General features: G+C 42.3%; 2 protein-coding genes across 20 annotated transcripts in view; one reads left to right on the forward strand and one right to left on the reverse strand.

Moving 5' to 3' along the window:
• Positions 1 to 25,783, forward strand: part of ZC2HC1B (zinc finger C2HC-type containing 1B) — a 40,480-nt gene that overhangs the window by 10,642 nt on the left and 4,055 nt on the right. For 2 of the 6 annotated variants that reach the window (XM_069598619.1, XM_069598620.1), the window contains exons 4-7: positions 6,059 to 6,198; positions 11,290 to 11,395; positions 18,650 to 18,734; positions 19,236 to 21,483. In XM_069598619.1, the coding sequence (XP_069454720.1) occupies positions 6,059 to 6,198; positions 11,290 to 11,395; positions 18,650 to 18,720 (317 nt within the window). In that variant the 3' untranslated portion in view covers positions 18,721 to 18,734; positions 19,236 to 21,483. Of the gene's footprint in view, positions 1 to 6,058; positions 6,199 to 11,289; positions 11,396 to 18,649; positions 18,735 to 19,235; positions 21,484 to 25,783 lie in introns of those variants that run through there. The other 4 variants (XR_011258657.1, XR_011258656.1, XR_011258658.1 and 1 more) reach the window with 4 other exon arrangements.
• Positions 21,390 to 25,783, reverse strand: part of PLAGL1 (PLAG1 like zinc finger 1) — a 95,511-nt gene continuing 91,117 nt past the window's right edge. For all 14 annotated transcript variants that reach the window (XM_069598606.1, XM_069598603.1, XM_069598611.1 and 11 more), the window contains one exon: positions 21,390 to 23,758. In XM_069598606.1, the coding sequence (XP_069454707.1) occupies positions 22,528 to 23,758 (1,231 nt within the window). In that variant the 3' untranslated portion in view covers positions 21,390 to 22,527. The remainder of the gene's footprint in view (positions 23,759 to 25,783) is intronic.

Genomic DNA, 25,783 nt, shown 5'->3' on the forward strand with positions numbered 1-25,783 from the left:
GATTGGAGTACTAAGATTGTGCAAGCCACACAGCACAGCAAAAAATAAATAATTAAATTAGAAGTAAAGTCACAGTGTAATACTATAAAAACCATCCAAAAAATCATCAGAACCTCAATACCAGAAAATACTCTTAATAACTGCTACACTTTTGCTACGTGCTAAAGAAAATATGACTTGGAATAGTCTGTTGTCTTAAGATGTTCCATAGAAAGATCTATGGCTGTAATTTTGATAAGACTTTGGCAACAAGCTTTGTATAATAAAAGCATCTTTTATAACAACTGCTTCATTTTATAGCAGAAGCTGCAGGGTTGATGGCTACTTCTAGTTCTGTAGTTGAATAGTGAAAGCATGTCAGATGTCCCACTGTGTGAATTTCTCTCTAATTTCCACGTTGGATTTAAAATGTGGGGATTATTGTTTCTTTAAATAATTCCCTTTGTAAGGCCTCATCAAGTGTACAGTTTATTTTCCTGCCCTTTAAATTTTTATGCTAAAATATAGTTTTATAATTAAATTCTTCCCCATGCCCTTATTATAATTTTATGCACCAAGCAAAATGATTACCTCCAATAGCACATTTTCATTATGATCCAATTATTTTGATTGCACAGGGATTTTATATTAGCCCATATATCCTCCAGCTTAAATACTTAGAAAATTTATACAGACATAACTAGAGTTATTAATCATACGGTCTAGTGTATATGAGTTTGGAAGTAATTTCCTTTTTTTTTCCCCAGCATGATTCCCTATTTTGTAGCCCAGTTTTTTGACATGCATATATTCTAATTCTTATGACTTAAGTGAGTTTGCAGTCATTCAACTTTCCAACATTATGTGACAGCTTATGGGGCAGTGATAAAGAATATTTACAATTGGGATTTTCAGTGAGTCCTGGGATATTTGCTCACCGTTTGACAGGGCTACATGTTGATACATGGGTATTCAACAAAATAGTTGCATTTTCAAATGATACTTAATTTTCCACTTTAATCTTTCATGAGATCTGGAGTAAGACTTTAAAAATCATTATCTGTTGAAATAGCACATCATGATTTTATGACATTATTGGCAGAGGAAGAGGAGACTGGATTGAGATGAGGGTAGAATGTGTAGCTCAGTCATGCTGTGTTCAAACTATTGTTGCAGGAAAAAAACCTCTTCCATTCTCAGTGTGTTTGATCTTCTCTTCCTCTGCTTGCTTTTTTTTTTTGTTTTAATTTTCTAAAATTTATTTGGCTGTGCTGGGTTGCTGGGTCTTAGTTGTGGCATGTGGGATCTAGTTCTCTGACCAGGGCTTGAGCCCGGGCCCACTGCATTGGGAGCACAGATTCTTAGCCACTGGACCACCAGAGAAGTCCCTTCCTTTGCCGTCTTAAGGCTGGGCTTCAGGTTCCTCCTGTGGTCTCCTGGAGGACCTAGAGCTTCCTCCTTTCGGAGCTTATTCCACAAAGTGGTAATTGTCTTCCTAGTCCTCTAGCCATCTCTGAGATTTTTGTCAGCAGGAAAATACACTTCAGCTTGGTTGTCTCCACAGCGGGATATAGTGAGTGCCAAATCCCTAGAAAGGTGCAATGAATTGAATGAGAAGTCAGATTAAGGAAGCAACATGGTCACTGCCGTAATCATTGCCTTTGACCAAACTGTCTCGCTTATGGTAGCAGTATCTATGATATAAACCATATAAATTGTAACTTTGCAGTTGGTAAAACTAAAGAGATAACCACTGAACCATGAACTCAGTCCTAGATGGTTTTCTACACTACCGTAAATGAGTTCTGCATGCTAATGGCACTTTCTATTTTACTTTTCATAAGCAGTTTCTCCCTTGTTTGATAGTTGGAACACAAGCCGGCTGGGCCTATTTCCTTATAGTAAGAGCATGTTCCACTCTCCCACTGTGCCACGCCCCACTGTGGATTATCATAGGTAACTTTCACAACACCTCAATGAAATAGGTGATATGTAGGTGCTGGGGAAATTGAAGCTTAAAGAGGTTAAGTAACGTGCCCAAGTGTACACACGTAACAGGTGAAGAGCTGGGGCTCAAAACCAGTCAGACAGGCTGTCAGACAGGCTGTCAGACAGGCTGTAGAGCCTTCACCATTTCCCAATGCTGTCTTCTTTTATTTTGCTCAAGGAATTTGTCACCATGGGAAAATTTTTGTTTCTGTGTTAGAATGCTTAGCCCATGATTACAGAGACATTGTATCCTGAAGTTACTTGGAGTAAGTATGGAATTAATAATGAAAGGTCCATATAGTCAAAGCTATGGTTTTGCTAGTAGTCGTGTATGGATGTGAGAGTGGACCGTAAAAAAGGCTGAGTGCCAAAGAATTGATGCCTTCGAACTGTGGTGCTGGAGAAGACTTTTGAAAGTGAAAGCTCTGTAGCTCAGACGATAAAGAATCTGCCTGCCATGCAGGAGACCCGGGTTCAATCCCTGGGTCAAGAAGATCCCTTGGAGAAGGGAATGGCGGCGAGCTATACAGTCTGTGGGGTCAAAAAAAGTCAGACATGACTGAGTGACTAACACTACTACTACTGGAAAGCAAGCAGTTCAAACCAGTCAATTCCAAAGGAAATCAACCCTGAATATTCACTGGAAGGAGTCAGGCTGAAGCTGAAGTTCCAGTACTTTGTCCACCTGATGTGAACAGCCAACTCATTGGGAAAAGACCCTGATGCTGGGAAAGACTGAAGGCAAAAGGAGAATAGGGCAGCAGAGGGTGAGATGGTTGGATGGCATCATCAACTCAATGGACATGAGTTTTAGCAAACTCAGGGAGATGGTGATGGACAGGGAAGCCTGGCGGTCTGCCGTCCATGGGGTTGCAGTCAGACATGACGGAGCGACTGAACAACAATAAGGGAATATTTCATGCAAAGATAGGCCCAATAAAGGACAGAAATGGTAAGGATCTAATGGAAGCAGAAGAGATTAAGAAGAGGTGGTAAGAATGCACAGAAGAACTGTACAAAAAAGGTCTTAATGATCTGGATAACCACAATGATGTGGTCACTCACCTAGAGCCAGACATCCTGGAGTGTGAAGTCAAGTGGGATTTAGGAAGCATTACTATAAACAAAGCTAGTGGAGGTGATGAAATTCCAGCTGAGCTATTTCAAATCCTAAGAGATAATGCTGTTAAAGTGCTGCCCTCAGTATACCAGCAAATTTGGAAAACTCAACAGTGGCCACAGGATGGGAAAAGGACAGTTTTCATTCCAAAGAAAGGAAATGCCAAGGAATATTCAAACTACCGTATAATCATATTCATTTCACATGCTAGCAAGGTAATGCTCAAAATCCTTCAAGCTAGGCTTCAAAAGTATGTGAACCAAGAAATTCCAGATGTACAAACTGAATTTAGAAAAGGCAGAGGAACCAGAGATCAAATTGCCAACATCCATTGGATCATAGAAAAAGCAAGGGGAATGCAGAAAAACATCTGCTTCATTGACTATGCTAAAGCCTTTGACTGTGTGGATCACACAAACTGGAAAATTCTCCAAGAGATAGAAATACCAGACCACCTTATCTGCCTCCTGAGAAACCTGTATGCAGGTTAATAAGAAACATTTAGAATCAGACATAGAACAACAGACTGGTTCCAGATTGGGAAAGGAGTACATCAAGGCTGTATATTGTCACCCTGCTTATTTAACTTCTGTGCAGAGTGTGAAATACCAGGCTGGATAAATCACAAGCTGGAATCAAGATTGTTGAAAGAAATATCAACAACCTCAGATAATGCAGATGATACCACCCTAATGGCAGAAAGTAAAGAAGAACCAAAGATCCTCTCAATAAGGGTGAAGGAGGAGCATGAAAAAGCTGACTTAACCCTTACATGACATACGCTGAGGAATAAAGCCACCCCCGCCCCTCAAAAAAGAGCTAGCTTAAAACTCAACATTCAAAAAACTAAGATCATAACATCCAGTCCCATCACTTCATGGCAAATAGATGGAGAAAAAGTGGAAACAGTGACAGATCTTATTTTCTTGGGCTCCAAAATCATTGCAGATGATGAATGCAGCCATGAAATTAAAAGACACTTACTCCTTGGAAGAAAAGCTATGACAAACCTGATACTGTATTAAAAAGCAGAGACATCACTTTGCCAACAAAGGTCTGTATAGTCAAAGCTGTGGTTTTTCCAGTACTCATATACAGATGTGAGAGTTGGACCATAAAGAAGGCGAGTGCTAAAGAACTGATGCGTTTGAATTGCAGTGCTAGAGAAGACTCTTGAAAATCCCTTAGACAGCAAGGAGATCAAACCAGTCAATCCTAAAGGAAATCAGTCCTGAATATTCACTGGAAGGATTGATGCTGAAGCTAAATCTCCAATAGTTTGGTCACCTAATGCAAAGAGCCAGCTCACTAGAAAAGACCCTAATGCTGGGAAATAATGAGGGCAGGAGGAGAAAGGAGCAACAGAGAATGAGATGGTTGGATGGCATCACTGACTCAGTGGAGATAAATTTGAACATACTCAAGGAGACAGTGAAGGACAGGGAAGCCTGGCATGCTGCAGTCCGTGGGGTCACAAAAAGTTGAACATGACTTAGCAACTGAACAACAGCTGCCAAAGTGTGAAGCAAAAGTTAAGTGTTAACTATTTCTTTTATTTCAATTTCTTATATATTCAAATTATTTCATTTTATGAGTATTCATTTTAGGAAATGATCTATTGAAAAAGAAAACTCTCCAAACTGCTTAAAAAGATGCCTTCAAAAAAATCTTTAGCTTTGAACATATCACTACTTTAAATATCTATTCACAAATGTAAGGGTTTTGACTATACACTAAACCAAACTTCTATACAGAGCTTAAGATGGTACTATCTCATATCCTTCCAGGGAAGAGAGATAGTTATTATCCTACCTCTTGAATATCCACTTTGTCATCCCTTCCAGGTGCCTAAAACAAAACACCACAACCCCCACCACCCACCTTGGAAGGAAGAGGCTACCAGTTGGCTTCAGAACATGTGATCATCTCCCTGATCTGAGAAGACTGGGGATCTTTCACACTTCTCCTTTCTCCCACTGTCTGTGTGTGCGCATGCTCAGTCGTTCAGTTGTGTGTGACTGCAACGCCATGGACTGTAGCCCGCCAGGCCCCTCTGTCCATGCAATTATCCTGGCAAGAATACTGGAGTGGGTTGTTATTTCCTACTCCAGGTTTTCAAGAATCGAACCCATGTCTCCTACATTGCACGCAGATTCTTTACCACCGAGTCAGCGGGGAAGCCCCTCCCACTGTCTAGTAATTGCAGGTTGGACTGACTGAGACGACCGAGTACAGCCCAGAACATCAGAGGATTCCAGGCCCCAGCAGCTGCCAGAGAAGTTCTGACACTGGAAGCTGGAGTCCTAGCATCGCTTATTTCCTGTTTGTCTTTTGGAACCCTCACCTGTTCCCTTTTCTTTACCCCCTTTCTGAATATAGGAGTATCTCTTCACTTAGGAATTCAGTAGGAAAATGTAGTTACTGCTGAAGGAGAGTGATGTTGGCTTCAAATTCCACTCCCTTCCCCTAGTCATTTGGGCTTTCCTGCTGGCTCAGTTGGTAAAGAATCCGCCTGCAATGTGGGAGACCTGGGTTCAATCCCTGGGTTGGGAAGATCACCTGGAGAATGGACAGGCTACCCACTCCAATGTTCTGGCCTGGAGAATTCCAGTCCATGGAGTCCCAAAGAATTGGATACAACTGAGCGACTCTCACTTTCTCAGTCATCAATGCCAAATTTCATCAGTACCGCAAATATAATTAATCTATTTTCTAAAAAAAAGCATAGCATGTAAACATTTTAAGGGAACACTCGTAACTGAAATAAGTACATAGGTAGAAAAATTTTCCTCCACCTTGTCCTTTATCCGAGCCCTTGCATGTCTCCCCGTCTGGAACAGGCTGTCTCAAACCAGAGTTTGGTACCTCACTCTTTCACATTGGAGCAGAGTTCATATTCTATATAGTCCCTCCCTTCCAGAGTTGTTTTTGAAATGTTAATTGCCTTTTCATTATTATCTTCACTTTCAGATTATATTCAGTGTCCTTATTGTAAGAGGAGATTTAATGAAACCGCAGCCAGTCGACATATTAATTTCTGCAAGGATCAAGAGTCTCGCCGAGTCTTTGATCCAGCCCAGACAGCAGCCAGATTGGCATCCAGAGCACAGGTAAGTCTCTCACCCCAGGTGTTGGCTCCTGTGCCCTTGTCTGCCTGGGGAAAGCAGGTAGAATTTGCAAGAGAACCTAAATCACTTGTCCTGAGAACTGTAAGGATCAGGACAGCCCATCTTCATGGGACTTGGCTACTTTTGAGCAATACTTTCCAGCTAAACAGCACCGTTGGATGTTGTAGAAAAAAACCTCTACAGGGTCTGAAGGTTCTTAGGTTGAAGACTTAGATATCTAAGTGTTGCTTCTATACTGTTATGGTAAGACTCTAACCAATGGTGATTATCATCAGCTTTAACCGCCCCCAGTAGTATTTGGAACCTGAAGTGAAACTGGCATAAGTGGAGGAAACTGTCACAAGGAGCCTGTTCTACAGGTTTGTGTTTGCTCTATGGAGAAGGGTCTTCGGCCTATTCAAAGCCACAGAATCATCAATGTAAAGTAAATAAGTAAAACAGCTATTATAAATTGGAAAAGACCCTGATGCTGGGAAAGACTGAATGCAAGAAGACAATATGTTTATAAAAACAACTGGAAACAGCAAACAGCTCCATACACATCAAAGGTACTGGAGACATAGTTTACAGTATACTATGAAAACTGTTAGTTTCATAAACATGCCTTAGATACCAAGAAGAGATTGTTATATTGTTCAGGCACTAAATCATGTCTGACTCTTTGCAACTTCCATGGACTATAGCACTCCAGGCTTCGTTGCCTTTCACTGTCTCCCAGAGTTTTCTCAAACTCATGTCCATTGAGTCAGGGATGTCATCCAACCATCTCATCCTCTGCCTTCCCCTTCCCCTTCCGCCTTCAATCTTTCCCAGCATCAGGGTCTTTTCCAACAAGTCAGCTCTTCACATCAGGTGGCCAAAGTATTGGAGCTTCAGCATCAGTCCTTCCAATGAATACTCAGGGTTGATTTCCTTTAGGATTGACTGGTTTGATCTCCTTGCTGTCCAAGGGACTCTCATGAGTCTTCTCCAGCACCAAAATTTGAAAGCATCAATTCTTCGGCACTCAGCCTTCTTTATGGTCCAGCTCTCACATCTGTATATGACTACTGAAAAAGCCATAGCTTTGACTATACATATCTTTGTTGGCAAAGTGATATCTCTTTTTAATATACTGTCTAGGTGTGTCATAGCTTTTCTTCCAAGGAGCAAGTGTCTTTTAATTTCCTGCTAAAGAATAGCAAGGAGAAATAAGAAAGCCTTCTTAAATGGCTGTTATCAAAAAGTCTACAAACAATAAATGCTGGAGAGGGTGTGGAGAAAAGGGAACCCTCTTACACTATTGGTGGGAATGCAAACTAGTACAGCCACTATGGAGAACAGTGTGGAGATTCCTTTAAAAACTGGAAATAAAGCTGCCATACGACCCAACAATCCCACTGCTGGGCATACACACCGAGGAAACCAGAATTGAAAGAGACACGTGTACCCCAATGTTTATCGCAGCACTGTTTACAATAGCCAGGACATGGAAGCAACCTAGATGTCCATCAGCAAACGAGTGGATAAGAAAGCTGTGGTACATATACACAATGGAATATTACTCAGCCATTAAAAAGAATACATCTGAATCAGTTCTAATGAGGTGGGTGAAACTGGAGCCTATTATACAGAGTGAAGTAAGTCAGAAAGAAAAACACCAATACAGTATATTCACGCTTATGTGTGGAATTTAGAAAGATGGTAACAAAAACCCTGTATGCGAGACAGTAAAAGAGACACAGATGTTAAGAACAGACTTTTGGACTCTGTGGGAGAAGGTAAGGGTGGGATGATCTGAGAGAACAGCATTGAAACATGTATATTATCATATGTGAAATAGATTGCCAGTCCAGGTTCGATGCATGAGACATGGTGCTCAGGGCTGGTGCACTGGGATGACCCTGAGGGATGGGATGGGGAGGAAGGTGGGAGGGGGGTTCAGGATGGGGAAACATGTACACCCATGGCTGATTCATGTCAGTGTATGGCAAAAACCACTACAATATTGTAAAGTAATTAGCCTCAAATTAAAATAAATTAATTAAAAGAAAGAAAGCCTTCTTAAGTGAATAGTGCAGTGAAACAGAGGAAAACAATAGAATGGGAAAGACTAGAGATCTCTTCAAGACAGTTAGAGATACCAAAGAAAAGATTAAGTGGGTCTGAATACTTAACAGTAGAAGATTGTTTAGAAAGATTTCCATGATATCCAATGTGTCATAAGAATGGGACCCTCGCTAGCACACCCTACAGACTATGGATTCTGACCTCCACATATACAGTGGAGGTCACATATATTCAGACAGTTACCGAATATCTACGCTGTACCTGCTGCTGCGTCAGGTACTGGTTGATCAAGGATTTGTGATTCAGAGGAGGTGGCACCCTTGGAAGCAGTGCAGTAGGAAGATGTAGTGGTTGGCATGTACAGGAGCACAGTGGAAGCAGAGGCCACTGGGATTCATGGAAAGCTTCAGGGAGGAGCAAATACTTTACCCAAAATATCAAATGAGTTTACTGGTTTAAATTTGAAGTTGGAAAGGACATAATGCACTAAATGTCCAGCCCGTGACCTGAGGAGCCCCCCATGTAGAGCTGAAGGACAGAGAGCCTGTGGGCAAGTGACAGGGGCTGGGACAGGCCAGGTGAGCATCAGAGTCAGGAGGGCTTTAAGCCAAGTGGGCTCAGAGAGGAGGAAAAGGGATTAAGTGGATAGATGCCTTAAATCTGAGGCCGACCAACCTGAGGGCCTGGAAGCAGGATTGAAAGTCTCCAGGAACCCCAGAAGTCCTGCTGTCTTTCCTTCTGTCTCTTCTTCCTACTCCTCTGCTGCTTCATCTTCTCTCTGCAAAACTCAGCCTTTCTGTCCTGTTGCCCATCGCTAGCCTCACACATGGTTCTATATGCAATGTAGCCTGGTTGCATAATGCAGACTTGAGTGACATGGAATTGGTGTCTCAGAAAGATCATCCTGGTGGTTAGTGTTCAAGATGGACTAGTGAGAGACCAGTTAGAGCCACGCCAACCGAAAAAGAAAATGAGGGCCCAGAGTCATAGGACTAATGTGGGGATGTGTGTGGCGGGTGTTTGTGTGGAGGGTGTGGATTTAAGAGATAATTGTTGGAACTGAGAAGCTGATTGGAATATAAAGTGAAAGAGTATCAGGGTTGGCAAAGAGGCTTTTAGCTCCAGAGCAGATAACACCACACATCTAAATGAAAGAAGACAGAAGGCAGCAGTGGGGAGGCAGTCATTTCGGTGGGGCAGACAAGGAGCCCATGATAACTGTAGTTGCAGAGATTCAGTCTTTACACCTGAAATAACCTGGGAAGTCAGAAGAACTTGGATTCTACAATCAGTAGTCAGGGTTTGACCTTCAGTTTTATAATGTGCTATCTGTAGGATAGTTTCGACAAGTTCTTGAATTCTTTGAGACTCACTTTAGCCTGTGTCTGGCTGAGCTGTTAGGGGGATCACAAGTAACAGCAGTACCACACACGCCCCCCTACCTTTACCCTCTCAACACTGTCCCCGACTCCCCTTCCCCTCTCTGACAGTCCTCTTGAGTGGGGCAGGCACCACAGTTTGGGGGGAAATATGACTGCTTTGGACTTATGAGAGTGAAAATGTTAGCGCTCAGTTGTGTCCGGTTATTTGCAACCCCATGGACGGTAGCCCACCAGGCTCCTCTGTCCATGGGATTCTCCAGACAAGAATATTGCAGTGAGTTGCCATTCCCTTCTCCACGGGATCTTCTCAATTCAGGGATCGAACCCGGGTCTCCCACGCTGCAGGCAGATTCTTTACCATCTGGGCCGCCTGAATTCAGCTTAATTTTGGTGGGGGGGTGGGGGGAGTACAACTCTACCTAGACTTCCTAAAGCAGTAAAGGGTGCATTCTGTTTCTTCGAACGCTTCTAAGCAGTCCACGAAGTGAGTCAATGTTCGTGGGGCCAAGGGGAGCAGAGGGGGAAGCAGCGGACGGAAGTGCTTTTTATTCCTGAAGAAGGCCAGCTGGCTGTCCCGAGCGTAACCAGCAACTTGGCCTGGTTCCTCTCCTTGTCTTCCAGAGCGAAGTGGTGATTGGGAACACAGAAGAAAAATTGCTTGCTTTCTGAATTGCTTGCTTTCTGAGTAAACTCACTGTAGAGTGTATCTGAACAGCAGTGCTGTTTCCCCCATGCCAGCTTCGCCACTCTGGGGCCCTGCCTCATAGTGGAGCTTATTCAGAGGGAGAACAAAAAGGGAGGTGTTGTCTCAGTTTGGAAGGGCTGTTAACAGCACAGCTGAAGTGTGTTTCTATTTTAAACATAATCAGCTTTTAAAAATGTGTTATACCCTTAACCGAAAGAGACCAGGCTGGGTTCTCTGAAAATAGCTTTCTTTGTTTGCCTGGGGATGAGCTGCATGCCATCACCTCGCAGCAGGCCCTGCCCAAGTGAGGATTCTCACTTGGAGGAACAGGTTATCTTTGTACCGGAGTTGCCATGGAAATGTGGAGGGATCTGTGGCAAGGTAAAAGGGAGGGCACAAAGGAACTCCCAAGGAACCTTTCGGTCCTTCTTCCGTGTTAATACAGCTCTTCTGCTACCGCCACTCAGTAGGGTGGGGAGTGGCACAGGGATGTTGGAATTCCATGTTTAAAACATTTGGTGCCTGCCAGTGTCTGTTTTTCTTCTCTGTGCATGCATTTAAAAACAAAATCATCTTTGAGTGTAATGAAAAGCCCAAATGCTCCATAACTATCCTTATTGACATTAAGTGATTTCTTATGTCTCCACACAACCGATCGAACAGGATTAACACATCACCACTCCCACAAAGGGCTTGATTGTGGAACGAAAGCTCCAAAACCCAGACACGGTTTTGAGCCGCAGCAGGAAGGACAGGAGCCAGGTTACTGAGGTGCAGGGTGTGTGGGTCCCCCTCCCTTGGGGGTCAGAGGTCCTGGACATGACTCCACCCTGCTGCTGGTGCATGGGAGACCACATTACCTCCTGTATGCTTCCCGAGCTGACAGAGCTCTTCCCTTCTCCTCCCCAACCCCCCACCTCCCCGCTGGTCTCCCTCTCCCTCCATCTCCCTTTCCAGGGTAGAGCACAAATGAGTCCAAAAAAGGAACTGACTGTAACCAGTGCTGTGGGAGCTCTGCTACAGAACAGGGCCCTGGAGGCCAGTGCAGCGCCAACCAGGCCAGGTGAGTTGGAATGAGCATCTCAGCTATCGAATGACGGGGTCAGAGGAGACCACTGTTGGCTCTGGGATTTGCTGGCAGTCAGCAAAAGCTATGACATCCAAAGTTGCTTTGGGATATAAAGATATGTGAGTTTGTTTGAGGTTTAGAGCTTATTTGGCAAGAAAGGATATTTCCTAATTTACCAAGATTAGACAACTCTTGACAGTATACAAAATCAGATCTGATGACAATAGCTGGGGCTAGAACTGTTGTTCCCAGGTCTGGTAAAATTAAGAAGAGATTAAGGATGGGAGATGGCAATATGTCAGGTTTTGTGTTGAAAATAAGGGAAGAAAATGAACTTGTGGCCTCAGAGGGATAGCTGTACTTCCATGTTCATTACAGCATGTTTCAAATAGCCAAGATACAGAAACACCCTTCATATTCACTGATGGATGAATGGATAAAGATGGGGTATATATACACAATGGAATATTATTCAGCAATAAAAAGAGAAGGTAATCCTTCCATTTTCAACTTCATGGATAAACCTTGAGGTGAAATAAGTCAGAAGGAGGACAAATACTGTATGATCTCGGTTATGTGCATGCTCAGTTCAGTTGCTCAGTCATGTCCGACTCTTTGCAACCCCATGAATCCCAGCACACCAGGCTTCCCTGTCCAACACCATCTCCTGGAGTTCACTCAAACGCATGTCCATCGAGTCGGTGATGCCATCCAGCCATCTCATCCTCTGTCGTGCCCTTTTCTTCCTGCCCCCAATGCCTCCCAGCATCAGAGTCTTTTCCAATAAGTCAACTCTTCACATGAGGTGGCCAAAGTACTGGTGTTTCAGCTTTAGCATCAGTCCTTCCAAAGAACACCCAGGACTGATCTCCTTTAGAATGGACTGGTTGGATCTCCTTACGGTCCAAGGGATTCTCAAGAGTCTTCTCCAACACCACAGTTCAAAAGCATCAATTCTTTGGCACTCAGCTTTCTTCACAGTCCAACTCTCACATCTATACATGACCACTGGAAAAACCATAGCCTTGACTAGACGACCTTTGTTAGCAAAGTAATGTCTCTGCTTTTCAATATGCTATCTAGGTTGGTCATAACTTCTTCCAAGAAGTAAGCGTCTTTTAATTTTACAGCTGCAGTCACCATCTGCAGTGATTTTGGAGCCCCAAAAAATAAAGTCTGACATGTTTCCACTGTTTCCCCATCTATTTCCCATGAAGTGATGGGACCAGATGCCATGATCTTAGTTTTCTGAATGTTGAGCTTCATGCTCAGTCACGTCCAATTCTTTGCCATCCCATGGACTGTAACCCACTATGTCCTCTGTGGAATTTTCCAGGCAAGAATACTGGAGTAGGTTGCCATTCCCTTCCCCAGGGCATCTTCCCAACCCAGGGATCAAACCTGAATCTCTTGCATCTCCTGCACTGGCAGGTGGACTCTTTACCAGTGCACCACCTGGGAAACCATGTGTGGAACCTTAAAATGTTAAAACTCAAAAAACAGAGAGTGGAGTGGTGGTTGCCAGGGGTGGAGGGTAGGGTGGGAGAAATGGGGAGATGTTGGTCAAAGGGTACAAACTTCCAGTAATAAGATGAATGAGTTCGGGGAATCTAACATTCAGCAGGGTGATTATAGTTAACAGTACTGTTTACAGCACTTAAAAGTTGCTGAAAGGATAAACCTTAAATATTCTCACCACACAGACACACACATACACAAAAGTAACTGTGTAAGGTGATGAGTGTGTTAACCAGTCTTGCTGTGGTAATCATTTTGCAATACATACATGTGATAAATCATCACATTGTACACCCTAAACTTGCACATTATATTCAATTAGATCACAATAAGGCTGGAAAAGAAGAAAATGGGGAAGAATTTTCTTCCTAGAATGAAATAATGTCTTGAAGTAGGAAAAAGGAATGCCCACCATTTTAGTACTTATAATGCTTGACTCATTTCTTGACAATAATCCTCCAAATGTTTTAACCTATGGAATCGGAACTGAGGCTCAGAGAGGGTGAGTTGTTTAAGACACACAACTGGTAGACAGCAGAGCTGGATTAGATATCTCTTGTGATTTTCCTCTTCATTGAGCTGCATTGCTAGTAATGAACATTCTTCTTTATGGTCAGCATCACTGTGAAGGCAATGAATGAAATCATGACCGTATTGGCACCTCTGGTCAGGAGCCTTATTCTGGAGGTATTATCAGAACAAGAATAAGAAGTGTCAGTCTCATAGTCCATAAGGTAACAGCACCAGAAATCTTTATCACTAGTTTTTAAATTCCTCCTGAGTTGCTTATCATGGGAGAAAAATTGAATTGATATTTTAAAAATCCATAGCCATCTAAACTCAAACCACTAGTTGTTTTTTTATTATTATTATCTGTAGAAACTTAACCATGAGGTAGGTTATAGTTTTTACTAAGGAAAAAAATAATTCAAATCATTTATGTATTCTTTGGTAAAACTTCCACTAACAAGCTTTTTTTTCTAAAGTAAAATGACTAGTGTCCTTGAAAAAAGACAATTTCTTTATATTATAGTTTCTTCTTACGTTTTCAAAGAATATATTATAATGCTTCCCTTTCAGTGAAAAACATCCTTTTGAGTTTGTTTGTCAAGAGGGACTATTTCTTAATTCATTGGGATTAGACAACTCTGACAGTGTGCCAAGTCAAATGCAAGTACAACCTCAGAGTCTAGGACCTTCACTCCCCGGTTTAGTAAACCAGGAAAGAGACTGAGAATGAGGGAAGATAGGCCTAGTATTGAAAGAGGAAAAGAGTTTCCTTCCTTGAACTCCATAGTTACAGCAGCAGCAAGGTACAAGTGGAAAGGTCCTGAATCAGGGCAGCAGTCCTGTGTCCCAGTGTGTGGCGATGAGCAGGACGATACACAGACTCTCTTCTGATACACTAGGAAATAGATGAGCAGGCCAGCAGATCTAAGCAAAGTATATCATATTTGTTGTTAAGTCATCAACAGTGGTTTGTAGATCACTGTGATGTTAAGTAAAAGGCAGAATCCAACCCAGCCCATATGAGGTTCTGTGCCACCAGCTGACCGCACTGTCCACTGTCTCCTCTCTATCTGGCTGGAGCAGCCTCTCTTGCTCCTGCTCACTCCTGGCTCAGGGCCTTTGCACTGGCCGCCCCCTCTGCTGAAAACCAAAATATCCCTCAGTGATCTACCCTGCTGTCTCCTTTCCTCCCTCCAGCTCTTAGCAGTGTCTTCTCAGTGGGCCTCGCACCTGCCCAACCTCTGTGTTTCAAAGTAATCAAGCCCACTATGATTCTTTTTGTAGTTTCCCAAAATAGCAGTTACCATCATCTAATATATTCAATACATATTTATTTTCTTTCTCTCCTACCCACTATGCCAGAAAAGGGGATGTAAGTGTCAAGGAGGCAGGAACCTGTCTACTTGGTTCAATCCCTGGATTGGGAAGATTCCCTGGAGGAGGGCATGGTAACCCACTCCAGCATTCTTGCCTGGAGAATCTCATGGACAGAGGAGCCTAGCGGGCTACAGTCCATGGGGTCGCAAAGCGTTAGACACAGCTAAAGTGACTTAGCACACACACATCTCTACTTGTTAGAATTGTTTGTGGCATTTATGAAATGCTCAGTAAATAGTTTTTGAATGAAATATATTGGACAAAGTGGGTATCTTGAGTCTATAATTTCTCACTTAAATTACTGAAATATGGATAGTCATATTAATTAGCTTTAAGAGATAGCTTTTTCTTTTATTTCTGGTTCAAGATGCTTTTTCAATTTTAGTTTCTGTTCTTATCTGTGGCCTCACCTGTTAACATTTAAAAATAAAATCACCAAGGTTAGTGTGGCTTTAAATTAGTCACATTTCATTTGAAGCCATTCTGGAGAGAAAGCAGAAGTATATTGAGGGGAGGTGAATTTTCAAAACTGTTTATGGCTTGGAGAAAAGCCTGAGTACTTTTTACTAATGTAAATAGGCCGATGTATGAATCAGATTCTCATCTACTGGCCATTGTTTTTGATCTGGTCAGTACTAATCTATTTGTAATAAGAGGATCTTTAAAAAACTGTTGGTGGTGGTCTAGCTATCTTTAGATTGACAATCCATCGTTTAGGCCACTTGATGTCACTTACCTTCCGCGTAAATCCTATTATTGTCTTTCATCTAGCTGGTAGTTAGCCCTCTAAAACCCAGGCTTTCATTCTTTGACTCTCTTGAGTAAAACAGACATTTAGAATCTCCCATGTATAACGTTTTGTTTTAAATTCACAGTGAGGGAAGATGTGTGTTAGGCACAATCCAAAGTCAGTAATCATTATATCTAATGTTTAACAGTGGGATATAAAAGTCTTAAGGGATTACAAGAAAGAGATCTACTTTTCCCAGGAGGTTTTATGGAGGAGGTAATGGTCAGAGAGAAATAATTTCATAGAGGTGGAGGCTTTGAGGATGAGCTAGATTTTAACCAATGGAGAAAAGTTGCGGAAGCAACAGAGATATGAAAATAACACAATGCATAATCTGGGGAGAAAAAAAAAATGGTGCATTTGGCCCAAGCGTGGAGAAGAACTGGGATTAAAGTTAGAATGGAAGGCTGGCACTAGAGCAAGGAGGGCCATAAATGCTTGGCAAGGTGTCCAGACTATGTGTGATTAATGCCGTTGCTGGTGTCACTGCCCTGGACACATGTGTCTGAAATGCTCTTATGATGACCTAGGAACTTTTTGGTTCTATAGACTTTAAGTTAGCCTGCAAAATGTCTCTTGAGAAAGGACATTTTTTAAAAAGTTGCCATGGGAGAAATTAACGCTTACTGTAGAAGATCTTAGAAAATGAGAGAAAGTATGAAGAGAATAAAAATCATCAATAATTCCATACCCTGACATGTTTACCGTTAATATTGATACCTCTTTTCACTTTTTCTCTTTATTCGCTGCCTCTTTTGTTTTCTTTTGATCTAAAATTAGGATCATAGTCACATGATCCATGTACACATCTTGATTTTTTTTCCCACAAACTTTGAACATTTCCCTATGGCAAAGAGTTTCTTTAAAAACATAATATCATATGTTTTCAAAGATACACATGATATCACAAAAAGACAATATAACTTGTCTATTTTCCTGATGTTGAATAGATAGGTTGTCTCTGCTTTTTGCTGTACCGAATATTTCCCTTCTTCATGGACAGTAGCCCATGCTTAATTGTATGCTCTTCTAAACTCTTCAAATATGAATATTCATTAATCCTTACTTAATCCTCATCGTAACACAGAGCAGCAGACATGCTATTCAATACACCGGTTTGCAGGTGGGGAAAGCACAGAGAGGGGAAGCAACTTGGATAAGGAGTTTGTAACAGAAAATGGTAGAGCCAAGCAAATCTTCATCTACTTTGGGAAAACTGGGCCAAAAAACATTAAGGAGATAATTATATAAATATATATTATTTAGTACATATTATATACTAGTATCTTACAATTGAGTTGGACCGTAAAGAAGGCAGAATGCCAAAGAACTGATGCTTTTGAACTGTGGTACTGGAGAAGACTCTTGAAAGTCCCTTGGACAGCACAGAACTCAAACCAGTCAGTTTTAAGGAAAATCAACCCTGAATACTCATTAGAAGGACTGATGCTGAAGCTCCAGTATTTTGGTCATCTGATGTGAACACCTGACTCATTGGAAGAGTCCCTGATGCTGGGGAAGATTGAGGGCAGAAGGAGAAAAGGGAGTCAGAGGATGAGATGGCTAGATGGCATCACCAATGCAATGGGCATAAACTTGCACAAACTTCAGGAGATAGTGAGGGACAGGGAGGCCTGGTATGCTGCAGTCCATGGGGGTCGCAAAGAGCTGGACACGACTGGGCGACTGAACAACATATAGTAGTATATTAGGCTTCCCTGGTGGCACAGACGGTAAAGAATCTACCTGCAATGCAGGAGACCCAGGTTTGATCCCTGAGTCAAGAAGATCCCCTGGAGAAATATGTATATTACTTAGTAGATATATGTTTAGGAAATTATTTTAGAAAAGGATATGGCTCTTTTTTCTCACAAAGATTCTAATGTTCAGATGAGAACTGAGTTTATAACCTAGTCAGCAAATATCTACATGGCTATTTTCTCAAGGGATTTGATATAGGAGTGACAGATTTATAGGGAAGGTACCTCTGGGCAGCAGCTTCTCCAGCACCTTTATACAGAGAGACTAAGACCACCATGAAGCTTTAGTTTTGGTTTCTGGAGCCAGTGGATTTGATCACGTTAAGCCTCCTGCCTGTACTAGCCTCCCCTTCTTGTGCTTGCATGCTCAGTTGCTCAGTTGCTCAGTCGTGTTCTACTCTTTGTGACCCCATGGACTGTTGCCTGCCAGGCTCCACTGTCCATGGGATTTTTCAGGCAAGAATATTCCCTTCCTTACCTAACTTAATTGTGTAACAAATGTAATGAGTATTGAAGGGTCAGTAACTGATTCCTTGGAAAAAACAAAGCTTGTAAATCTTTGGGTAATATGATCACTGAGTTCTGTCCTGTATCCTTTGATATTGATTCACAGTTTCCTGAGGGTGGTTTGGTCATTCTTCCTTCGTAAAACACTGATTAGAAAAGAGGCCTCTAGGACAGAGAGTACTATTCTTTTTTCTTTTTTAATGATTTCTCGGAGAATCCTGTTCCATCCCATGTGGTCCAGCACAAACTGTGGCGTGTTATGCCCATGGATTCCTATATCTCCATTCCTAGCACTGCTGCTGAACACAGAGGAAAAGAGTCCCGTTTGGGAAATGAGTCCATCACTGTGTAAATAACCGCTGGGAGGGAAGGCCTCTCATGCTTCCATGAGGTTTATCAAACCCTTTCTAGCACGAGAGCAAGCAAAGAATTTTGTGAAGATGTGGAACATTCTCAGGGTACATTTTGAAATCTGGGGCTATAGTGAGGATCAGGTGTTGAGGGTCAGTTTGTATAAATTGGGGGAGTCATTGAGGTGGTGGGCCTACGGGCCCATCCATGGGTAAGTGAAGGCTTAAGGGTAGAAAACAGAGGGCTTCTAACACAGATTCTGTTTGCCTTATTATCTGGCCCAGGATAGGGACTGAGAACTTGTCTATAGCTCCAAAACAAAAAGGAAGAATAGAGACTTTTGAGTCTAGTGTGAGAATTTCATAATCATCCCTTTTTTCTGTTGTTGCTAATGTTTGCTTTTACATAATAACAAATCTGTTTATGTCTGCAAAGGATCAGCTGTGGACCCTGCTTCTGGAGCAAAACTCAGACAAGGATTTACTAAATCTTCTAAAAAAGATTAACTCCTAGGGGTCAGGTAAGGAAAAAAAAAATTTAACTTCTGCGTGTTGCCAGTCATCTAATGGGCAAGACAGTTTATGAGCCTTTAAGAGAATGAATCCACAGCAGGCCAAAGAGGAATTTGGGCAAATCCTGATTTGGGTTAATACAATGTATGTTCTTGAAACTTGCTCTTTTGTTAAACATATAGTTTGAAATGATGTTCAGTTTTTGCTTCTCGGATTTGACAGGAAGCAGGAGTAATTTTTCATTTTGTTTCTTGGATTTAACAGGAAAGGGAAATGATTCTTCATTTTGACCAGGAAGGTTACTGCCCTGTCCCTTTTTCTAAACAAAGACAGGTCCCTGAGATTGACACCGAATAGTCACTGAATAGACACTGCTATGAAGCTGGAGAATTCTTGATACTGTGAATTGTTAAAAACAATGAACAGTTAAAAGAGGCCTGTATTACTTAACATTCTCAATGTGGGAACAACCAAGTTCCAAAGTAAGTGCCTTCTCTTTCTGCTTTCAGCCTGGCTCCCTAACCGTCTTCAACCTGGATGGTCATACCCAGGAACTCCACCTAAGGTGAGGGAACTGGAGGCATCTGTTTACACGCCTGCGATTTCTTTGGAGACATCATGTAGAACAAGTAAAAACTACATTCAAATTTTCGTATCTACTCCTTTCAAATTTTTCCCCTCAAATCATTAAACAACGCATCAACCTGTATGATAACGCTTGATTTGAAGATTCACTTGAAGCTTTTTTCCCTTGTACTGTACAGTAGGTTCTGATTAGTTACTTGTTTTATACACATGTGCTCAGCGGCTCAGTCGTGTTTGACCCTCTGGACTGTAGCCCGCCAGGCTCCTCTGTCCGTGGGATCCTCCAGGCAAGAATACTGGAGTGGGCTGCCATTTCCTCTTCCAGGGGATCTTCCTGACCCAGGGATTGAGCCGGCATCTCCTGTGTCTCCTGCATTGCGGGTGGATTCTTTACCAGCTGAGCCATCGGGGAAGCCCATTTTATGTGCAGTAGGGTATATATGTCGATCCCAATCTCCCAGTTCATCCCATCCCACCATCCCCCTTCCCCCGCTTGGTGTCCATAAATTTGTTGTCTGTCTGTATCCCTATTTCTGCTTTGCAAATAGGTTCATCTGTACCATTTTTCTAGATTCCATATATATGTGTTAAGCTTTTTTTAAAGTGGACACTTTTTAGTCTTTTTAAAGAAAATGTTGCTTTGATATTAGAAACATCTGGTCAGTCTATTACTTCTTAGGAAAATCTTTTTTTTTAACCTAGTCTATTCTACATAATAGGCATGAAATCTCAGCTTGGATAAACTTTGATGTTTGCTTCTAATGAACATGAAACTGTCATTAGTAGCTACTCCTATTTTAAATGTCCATCTATATGCTGTGTAGAATTGTCTCAAATACACCAGTGTCTTGGGGGAACACTACAGTGAAAGGAACAGGTTACAATAACCTTCCCACCCTGTAGAAAGAATCCTCTAAGTGAACTCAGTCCATCTACTTATGGCCAACTTGGAAGTCAACTGTTCGTTACACTTTCAGTTCATGTAGCTCTGTTGGGAGGTGGTGTCTCAACTATTTTTTTCTCTTGATCATCCTAAGAGTTGGCACACTTTTTTGGTAGAGTTATTTATACTTAATTCATGCTTTTTAATCAGAGAATTTTATTAAGGTCAGGGAACTTTATTTATGAATAAGCCATTTTTTTGTCTAAATAAGAGTACCAGCCTCCAGGTATAGCAAACACAACATCTGAAAGTATTACAATCTATATTTTGGGGACCAATTGCTATGTTTTATGCTCAGGTAAATCAGGTATGTGTTCTGGAACTGACTGAAGACATGTAAAAGTGTTTGTGGAAGCTTCTATAAGTGGAAAATGGAAGCTTTAGCCAGGATGAGCTGCCTCTCTGCCCCTCTCCACCCCTCTCCACCTGCTCTGAGAGCCTGCCTTCCCTAAGTGAGAGTTAAGAGTGGACATGGGAGCTTATACATCCCAGAGTGGTGGAGTCCTCCTGACCAGGTAACGTGTGTTCCGTTGTATCATTTCTTTTATGGTCACCAGCTCACTCCTAAGGACTGTGTTGAACCATGGTTTCTCACATTTGGCTAATATGCTGCTTTAACGGGACAAATGAACTCAAGATTCCCCTTTCTCTACCCACCCCCACCCTATTTGGAGGTCAATCAAGCAAAAATAAACAGTATTATGGGCCATACTTTTTGAAGACATCCCAATAAGAAATAATTCATAATTTGTACTGGAAACTAATGGTAAACACCACTGTAAAACTGGATCATGGTAGCCCAGTATAGATGAAACTTCAGAAGCTAGTATTCTGACCTATACATCAGAAATAAATTACACAGCATTCTGGAAGAATTCACAATGTCATACAGTAAGTTTAGAAATAAGCTCTTTGCTCTGTGAATTTAATGAAGCATACAAGCTTCAACCTTAAACAAAATTATTGTTTTAAAAAGATAGTTTCTAATCAATGCTGAATAGAGGTCGGAATAGTTGTTTCTGTAGGGGATGTGATGACCAGGAGGGGGCATGACGGAGCAGACTGAGGAGCTGGAAATGTTTTCCATCTGTGTGGAGAGTCGGGATGTGGTTGTATATAAAAATGAGTCAAGTCATTTGCTGAATGTGTACTTTATTTATTATATGTAAGATATATCTTCATATTGAAAGCCTCTAAACACAAAAGACAGAGGAGTTTTAAAAAAAGAAGGTTAGGTTTTACAGTTTAAAAACTCATTAGATACCAAATTCCAGAGATAGATTATAGTTACATTGTAAAATGCTATATTTTGTGAATAAAACTAATAGTGACTTAAATGATGAATTTTAAAATGCGTTTACTTATTGGTGATTAAAAATACTTAAGCAGAGTAGTATTTTAAGCCAGACAGAGCAGAGCAAAAGAAATTCTTGCTTAATAGATAGATATATATATACTTTTAAATTCCAGTAATATTCTTAAATTCCTGTTAAAAATATAATCAATATTAAAGTCAGTAAAATGCTTATTTTGACTGACGCCTGGATTATTTTACCACTTAACCTGGGTTACACAGTGATTTTTTTTTTTCTGTCAGATATAACTGACAGTTTAGTCTTTAAGATAAATGAAGTGATAACTCACATTGTAGCATCCTGTGGAAAATATTCAAACTACATTTAAAATGCTTTAAAATGAAGACGTCTATTATTCCACAAGAAATTGTTTCTGTAAAACTACAGGTTGGCTATGGCAATAGTAACTAAACTACATCCAACCCTGAAGATAGAAAAATCCCTGAAAAGAAATACGCAGCCTAGGGATAATATGCGATATAAAGATTACTTTATGTTAAAAAGCCTCCCATTTTGGAAAAATCCAGACCTTGCCATAGTTCCCTTACTAGGCAGTGCCACATAAAGTTGCTTAGCTAACATTATTATGATGATGGCTTACGATTAAGTTGACAAACACCAATATATAGCTACACTAATATATAGCAGCCCTCTATGGATGTCGGTTATGATAATGGTTGCAGTTCCATTGAAGAATACTTGCTTATTAAATTTGGTACAAAGCATGAACACTTAGGACAGATTGGCACAATACATGCAGTTTGAGAACTCCCTCCTCTCAAGCCAGTCATCACTGAATAAGCCATATTCCAATCCTGCTTCCTAAATCTTTCCTTGTATTATCATAGCTGATGTTTAAAATGCCTCTCAAAATATCTTTCAGAGTAAGAAAAGTATGCTTAAAAAAACAAAAGCCATTTATCTGAATGCATGGTGGAAATGAGGCAGGATAGCCGAACCAGTGCCAGCTGGGAAAACGTGGGGGATGGGCGGGAGGGGGAGCTGGCCCAGGCTCATAGTGCTCATGGCTAGTGAGGGGTCTTGGGGCTGCTGCCCCAGACAGCCCAGCCTATGCGGCAGAGCTTCCCCAGCCCCCAGGGCGAGACCACTACTCCCAAAGGCATTCTGGGTAGCAGGAGGGGGCAGCTGCCAGAAGCCCAACAGAGGGGAGAGATCCAGAGAGGCAGGTAATATGTTCACAGCATCTGCAGCTAGCTCTTTGGGCAGGTTTACTTTACCTGCACCTCCCTTAGCCAGGTCAAAACCTGCATTGAGCTTGTGAGGTGACTGAGGCTCTTGCAGAGGCAAGTCCTCAAGCAAATTGGTACTGCAAAATCCTTTAGTATCTGTTTTGAGGGGCAGGCCTGCCAGTGGGGGGTATGAGGTAGAACCAGTGCTGTACTTGTGATTCTGGAGGGGTGCCGGGGGAGAGCTGGGGCCGGCCATGGGGTGGAGCGGGGCCAAGAGCTCTGACAGCACTGGTATAGGCTGGGTGGACTGCTCCAAGGCATTGAGGGTGTGTACCTCAGCTGGCAAGCTACCTGCAAGCCCATTCTGCACAGGGGCCCCTATAGGAAAAGGAGACAGTGGGGCAGCCTTCAATTGGAACTGGGGAGAGAGCGCATGGAGAGTATTCAGAAGGTCTCCAGCCTGCAGGCTCTCCTTCATCAGCTCCTGTGGGTGGGTCTTCTTGGTGTGACGCGTGAGGTGGTCTTTGCGCCCGAATCTCTGGGCACAGAACTGACACAGGAAGTCCTTGCAGCCTGTGTGAACCACCAGGTGGCGCCGCACATCCTTCCGGGTGTAGAAGCATCTCTCGCAGTGGTCGCACTGGTGCTTCTTCTCCTTGGCTCCGGTCGCGGGCTTCTCTTCGGCGTGGGCTTTGAGGTGGTCGAGCAGCACCTCCGTGCTCTCCAGCTCCAGGGCGCAGACCCCACAGGTGAGGTCGCCACTGCTGGCCGCGTGGAGGGCCAGGTGCCTCTTGTAGCCCAGCAGGGTGCTGTACTTCTTCCCACACTCCTCGCACCCAAAGGCCATTTTGTTGGGGTCGTGCGTTTGGAGGTGGTTCTTCAGGTGGTCTTTCCGGTTGAAAGTCTTCTCACAATAAGCACACTGGTGAGATTTCAGGGGTGAATGTGTAGCCATATGCCTAGGGACAGACAGAAAAAAAATTCACAACAGACACAGTTTTTTAAGGGCCAAAGAAACATATAGAAACAATATTAACATGTTAGTAGTTTTCTCCAGGTGGTGGTATATAGATTTTAGTTGGTAAAATACTTTTCTACATTTTCCAGATTTCTACACATAAACTTTATAATAAAAGAAAAAGTACTACTTGATGCGATGCAGCCGTCACACCTGTAAAGAACATGCATTAACTTATTTCCTAATCTATACACAGATTTCTAAACAGAAGTATATACAAGTATTTTAAAATATATGATCACGAAGAAATAGTTCTCAGGAAGGGGTTTAAATGACTATTCTATACTCTTTAAAATTTCTGAATTTCCAAAAATGATCCAATTTGCCTTCTACACAGAACTCTACAGCGCCCCCCCCCCCCCCCCCGTTACTGTTTCTAGTACAATCTCTGCTTTATCCTGATAGAAAGTTCAGGCCTTAGACATAATGCTAAAAAGACTATCCTTAACGTCAGAGAAAGTGTCTATTATGTATTATGGACCCAGAATGGCAACCCCACCACGTGTTCTCTGAGCTTCACCCTCATGCCTCCCAGGAGAACGTTACAGTGAGGTCTTAAGTTTCTGCTGTTTAATACCTTCCAGTGAGCTCTCATGTCAGATGCATGAACCCCGTCTCCATTTCTTTAAGATCCCTCTTAGATACTTCCAACTCACTTCCTAAAGGTCACTGGTAATTTCACTGGCAAAACTCAGAAGGACTTTCTCTAGAAGCACCAAGCTGCTGCCCATGGACACCGAGAGGGAACCAGACGCCGACTGCGCACAAACAATGCTGAGCAACAGGGGCCAGCGCAATAGGTATTTGGGGTCTGAGGTGATGCTGGTCTCTCTGAGTTCCAGATGTATTTAAATACATTCACAGGTTGCAGAAAGGGTTTCTCGAGCTGGCTAGAGGGCAAATAACAAACTTGGCATTTAAACAATTTTCTCTCTGGGCCATCACTAGTGTTCAGGAACCTAAAGCTCTGTGATTGATCTTGCCCCTCTCTCCTTTTGCCTCTGTGGAGGATTTTTATCTGGTCAGATCTCATTTATCAGCCATGTATAGATCAATGCCAAGTGAGAGGCTCTGGACCTGCTATTTCCTGTCCTGCTCTTGTCCTGTGAGAAAGGTTCAGGGGGACACAAGTCACACTTGAGCAGTACCACCACTCGTCACATCACATCCCATGAGCTTCCAACCCGTTGTTTTTTTTTTTTACTTTTTCCTTTGCCTGGCATCCAGTTCTTCTCCATGTAATTTACTCCTCACTTGCTCACGCAACGATCCCAGTCTAGAACATGATCACCTTAGAGCTAGAATGACTGCCACATCTTGCTGCCCTCCCTAACTTCTCACCTCACAGCCCAGGAAACCACCATTTCCGGTCTGTCCTGTAGCTTCCAAACCACCACCATCTTTGGGTGTCACCTGGGCCACGTCAATGAGCTTAGAATGTTTCCGGGGTTAACTGCTGGCCCTGGGACTTCCATCTGCCTTGCCAAATCGTCTGTTCCTGTCTTTGGCTGTCTAACTGCTTTCATCCTTCACTATTTTAGGTCCCATGTGCTCTTTTCTAGTTAAGCAAGTCAGTTACTTTCTTCTTCAACCTTTGCTTATGAAATGGAACTTTTATGTGGCAACTGAGACACAGGATGGAATGCTACCCTTTAAAAAATAAAAAAAGGCATCCTGCCCACTTCCCTCCCTTTATTAGATCACTGCTTCAGGCCAGAGAGGCAAGACATGCTGGTGGCTACGGCAGGGAAGGCCATCCTTGCAGAAAGTACACTGCTCCGCTTTTTTGCCTCTCTTCACACCCTTAGCTGAGTAAGTTGTCTCCCTTGCACAGAACTACCAGCTCCTAAATATTGCTTAAGACGTCTCCTTCAGTGCGGTTTACCACAGTAATCCCACCTAATTCCTGTCATTCCAGTAATCTGTCGACGCCACTGTCTGTTCCAAATATTTATCTCCTATATGT

This window comes from Ovis canadensis, chromosome 8 (genome assembly GCF_042477335.2).
Source record: "Ovis canadensis isolate MfBH-ARS-UI-01 breed Bighorn chromosome 8, ARS-UI_OviCan_v2, whole genome shotgun sequence".
NCBI classification, from domain to species: Eukaryota; Metazoa; Chordata; class Mammalia; order Artiodactyla; family Bovidae; genus Ovis; species Ovis canadensis.